At 43.5% G+C, this 4,680-nt stretch overlaps 1 protein-coding gene across 1 annotated transcript; it reads left to right on the top strand.

Moving 5' to 3' along the window:
- The first annotated feature begins 2,380 nt into the window (after positions 1-2,380).
- Positions 2,381-4,287, top strand: RAI2 (retinoic acid induced 2). The gene has a single exon (XM_082245660.1). It carries the CDS (start codon positions 2,489-2,491, stop codon positions 4,169-4,171), a length of 1,683 nt encoding a protein of 560 aa, XP_082101786.1. The 5' UTR covers positions 2,381-2,488; the 3' UTR covers positions 4,172-4,287.
- Positions 4,288-4,680: the final 393 nt, after the last annotated feature.

The following is a 4,680-nucleotide window of genomic DNA, read 5'->3' on the forward strand; positions in this document are numbered from 1 at the left end:
CTGGTCCTTTAGTTGGCCCATGTCTTTAAATGAGAGATCCGATTTTTTTTTTTTGATACCTTGGCCAGGGATGTGTCTAGTTTTGGGCATTTCGTGAGAACACTTTGTTGTTCGTCAAATGGGCCCTTGGAAAAAAAAATTTTTCCGGGTTGCTCCACTCGGTCTATTATACCTTTTGATAGACTGATGGATCGGAAATTATTTGCGCTTCTCTTCTTGAAGCCCTCTATATAGTCTGTCCCTGATGGAGTCCACGTGCTGCGACTCTTGGATTTCTTCTGTAATGTAAATCGCTTCCGTTTCTTCTGCCAGAAAAAGATGCTTGGAGATTTTCTGTGATTCGATTGACCCGGAATTGCCGTCAGAGTCTAAGCTGTCCTGATATAGAAGTTCTCCCTCTTCTTCCGAGTCCTAATCCGAGGAGCTTAGTTGTGGCTGGGGCGAGGGATTTCTGGGTCTTTCCTTTGGTTTAGTGGTTTTCAATTTTTGAGATGAGGTGGATGGCTGTTCGTCCCCCTTCATCTCGTCAATGGCTGTTTGTAGAGATCTAAGAGTGGACGTCATCTCTTTTTTTTTGTAGTCGAGAAAGCCTTTGGCGAGGGGCTTAGTCTTGTCATCAACTATTTTCTTGATGCACCAATTGCAAAGTAACTCATCGGGGTCGGACAGGATCTTTATCCCACACGTACAGCAATAATTTTTGTTTTTGGGTTTGTCTGCCCCCTCAGTCGATTCCTGGGTTTTGGGCTGTGAGAAAACAAAAAACCAACAGAAACACAGACAGAGCAAGAGAGAGAGAGAGTCAGCACGGGAAACCCAGCTGCCTCAAAAGACCCCCCCAAAAAAAAAAAAAATATATATATATATATATATATATATATATAGTTCTCTTTTATTTTCTTCTCTCAAAAAGAAAACAGGAGTGCTAACCCCCCTGGCAAGTCCCTCCTGCTTCCTCCCCTCCTCCTTTCCGTATGAGAGCTGGGGCCCGGCTCCGCAGCTTCTGGTAAACGGCCTTGGTCCTCTGCCATTGGACCACCTGGAAGGGGAAAGGGCACACCTGTTCATGCAGCTGCTGCGGTCCAGCCATTTAAATCTGGTGCGACGAGGGCCCATGCTCCTTACAGATACGCCTCTCCGTCCATCTGAAAAGGGCAACCGTGCTGTTTGCGGCTGTGTTTGCCCATAGAAAAGATGGCTGCACGTCCACTTCCTGTGGCAGCTCCATCTTAGTGACGTTGTTTGCGCTCCCGGCGGTCGTAGTTAGTGTGGACAAACCAAGAGCAGAGCAGCAGCATACAGGTGTGAGCGGGAGAAAAGAAAGGGACCCTCCTTCTCCCACACAAGCCCGTCTGAAGGCTAGAGGGGTGTGGCTGAATGGGCAGGAAGATGCAGCCCTGCTGGTCCCCCACAGTAAATCCTCCTCGTGGCTCCTCCTCCATCCTTGGCTTAGCCTAAAGTGAAGATGGGAGGGAAAAACAAACCCAAACCCCCAGTAACCAGACCTACCTGAGTAGCGGAGCATAGGTGGTTCTTAAAGTTGGGGAGTTTTACCCCCCCCCCCTTTACCCCAGGAACCTGTGACTCTAACTGCCTCGTCAGCTTTGGGACAGGGGGGTGAGGGAGATATCCAGGGATGACTATCGTAGATAAAGCGAATTTCAAACAAAATAAACTGGGGATGTGTCTCCTCCAGTGCTGATGTTTGCAGGACGTAGGGAACACAAGAACTGAAGGGGCAGCCTAGGGCGGACTTTTTTAAACTTGTGTGTGCTTGCGTTTCCTGTAGGAGGTGGAGCCTATCTCTCATGTGACCATCCTGGAGGATGAATGGGGAAAGATAGTCATAGCTGCCTGGCTGACATGCTGATTCTTTAGCTTTAGTACTATCTGATCCATAAAAAAAAAAAAACTGCAGATGAGGCGTTTTGATTTTGCTTCTTGTATATTGGGTTAGTGACAAATTATTGAAGCCAAAAAACACCTGTGAGTGGGCATTTTCAGAAGGTGATTAATAATGGCAGCCCACAGATGCCATTTAATTGGAAATCCCTGACTCCTGGATAATATATATGAGTCACTTCAAGCACACTGAAGCAGAACTGTCAAAACTTTACTACCTCAGAACTGATATGTAGCCTGTAATTTGGGTAGTGGCTGCTCTTATCAAAGGCTTCTTAGACAGATGCTTTGCTTTATGATAGAAAGTGGATTCCTAGTTGCTCCTTAAGATTCCTGCAACGACTGAAGGGTCATATAGCATTCTCTTATTTTGTTATGTGAATTCATTTAAACCACATCAGTAGATTCTTGAGAGATTAGCCATGTAAAATAGCTAAAGTGTAATCTAACTTTTTTCTTTTCTTTTTCTTTCCAGGCCTTTAAGATGCTATTGTATGTATGCTGCTGCACCAGTTATGTGGCCAGTAAATTCAACGAGGTCATGTAAAAGCAAGTAATACGTGGGCCAAAATAAATTTCTGCAAAGATGGAGGAACTCTATAAGGAAACACCAGAACTACAAGTTGACTTGAATAGCACTCCTTCCTCTATCCCAAACAAACTTGAGAATGGCGTTGCCCAGCTTATTACTGCAGAAGCTTGGAATATTAACCCATCTGGTCTTATGAAAAAAGCGCTTTCTCCTTTGGTAACTGTTCCAGCAGCCCCTGTTCTTAGCCCCTCTTCCGATTCCCAGAGCGGAGTAGCACTAAAAGTAGCTGCAACTGTACTTCAGCCCATTTGTCTTGGAGAAAGCCCTGTTGTGCTTCCAATACACTGGCAAGTTGCGGGTAGTACTCCACCTCAGCTAGGTACTAGCAACAGCAGTCCACCATATGTTATCACTACACAAGGGCCTGTCCCATTGCCCGTGCTTTTGGAGCAACACGTTTTTCAGCATTTGAACTCACCTCTGGTATTGCCGCAAGGATCGTCGTGTCCTGGCGCTACAATTCAAAACCATCTTTTTCCTGGAACTGCTGCTACGGTTGGTCAACCCCAAATTCTTGATGAGAAGACTTCTAGCCCTGTGCAAGAAACCGTTCTGCCACCTGTTTTTCAAAATCCAGGTTTTTCAGCTGTGCTGCAAGATTTCTTTCCATCACCAAACAATCTAGGCACACCTTCCCCGTGTCATATATCTTCAGATTATGCCTCTACCAATGTCCACACTGTTCCACCACAAGCCTTTAGCTCGCCTTTATCACCACTTGTTCCTCCTGCCACTCTCCTGGTACCATATCCAGTTATTGTCCCTTTGCCAGTGCCAATACCTCTACCAATCCCAATCCCTATACCAGTGCCACACACTGAATGTTCAGAGAATGCAAACCATCAAAAAACAACAGTAGAAATCCCAAAGAGTTGCAAAAGCACACAGACCCCAATGGAAAAAGAAGACATTAAACCTTTTGAATCCACAGGAAAGGCAGAACTTGCACAGTTTCATCGGCATTCTGTCATCAAAATGAACAATGAAAACGAAGCGCTGGATCTTTCATTTAAAACAGAAACACCGGTGAAAAACAATGATATGATTAGTATGAATAATCAAGTGGTGGAGGAAGAAGGCGTTTTAGACCTTTCACTCCCAGTTTACAAAAGATGTGTTAATACAAGTGCTCAGAATGGAACATCTGTGTCGTACGGGCAAATTGGTGACTCTTCAAGCCCTTCCACTGGTAAAAATTTTGCTACCCCTTCAACACTTAATCCACCCCTTGTGCATCATGAGCTGACACAGAAAGATACCAGAGTCATCTGCGCTAATTCTAGTGAACTTCTAAGACAGCACAAATGGTCTTCTGAACAAAGCAACAGAAGTAGTTATGAACCCAAATCCACCAACAACATAGAACTTGTGAGTAGCTCCCAAACAGCAAAAGTCATTGTTTCTGTAAAAGATGCTGTGCCTGCCATATTCTGTGGCAAAATCAAAGGGCTTTCTGGTGTGTCTACAAAAAACTTTTCTTTTAAGAGAGATTTACCACAAGACTCTACTGTACAGGGCTACGATGTGAAGACTCCAGCAGAAGTAAAGGAAAATGCTGATACATTAAGGAAACCAGTAAAGAACAGAAGTGTTAAATTAAAGAAAGTGAATTCACAAGAAATACACATACTCCCAATCAAAAAGCAAAGACTAGCTGCTTTCTTTCCAAGGAAATAGGATCTGCCTCATTCGAGAGATTAAAACCAATTAGGTGTTCATTTGTTGGGTTTGACTGGAAGGTAATATTGAAATATCACACCTCTGTGTCCCGATTCACTGGCCCTGCATTCTATAGCCCTTGTGATCTGGAGGTAGATCCAAGAACAGCTCTGTGTGGGGCTTTAGCAGACAGAAACTGGGTCTTTCTGGTCTTACCTCAACCGACTCTACTCCTTAAAGTGGACTTCTTTTTTTAATCTTGTTCCCGTCAGAAAAATATTACTGCAAAACAACTTTTCCACATCTTGACAAAATAAAAGTTGGAATACAAAGATCACCTAGCCTTTTTTTTTTTTTTTTTTACTGTCACATAACAGTTTATAATGATACAAATGGGACAGCAATTAATTACCAAGTGGATCTATTTGCCTTTAAAATATCTTTGTAATTTATTATATGTGAGATGGAAAATAATGGGTAACCATGAAAATGTAAATGGTCAGTAAAATGGGACATTTTTGTCACAT

The sequence above is a fragment of the Pelophylax lessonae genome (assembly GCF_965119305.1).
Source record: "Pelophylax lessonae genome assembly, chromosome: 2".
In the NCBI taxonomy this organism is placed as follows: domain Eukaryota; kingdom Metazoa; phylum Chordata; class Amphibia; order Anura; family Ranidae; genus Pelophylax; species Pelophylax lessonae.

Bases quoted from the DNA above. Each gene is read 5' to 3' on its own strand.
- RAI2 (XM_082245660.1), top strand. From the start codon at position 2,489: ATGGAGGAACTCTATAAGGAAACACCAGAACTACAAGTTGACTTGAAT.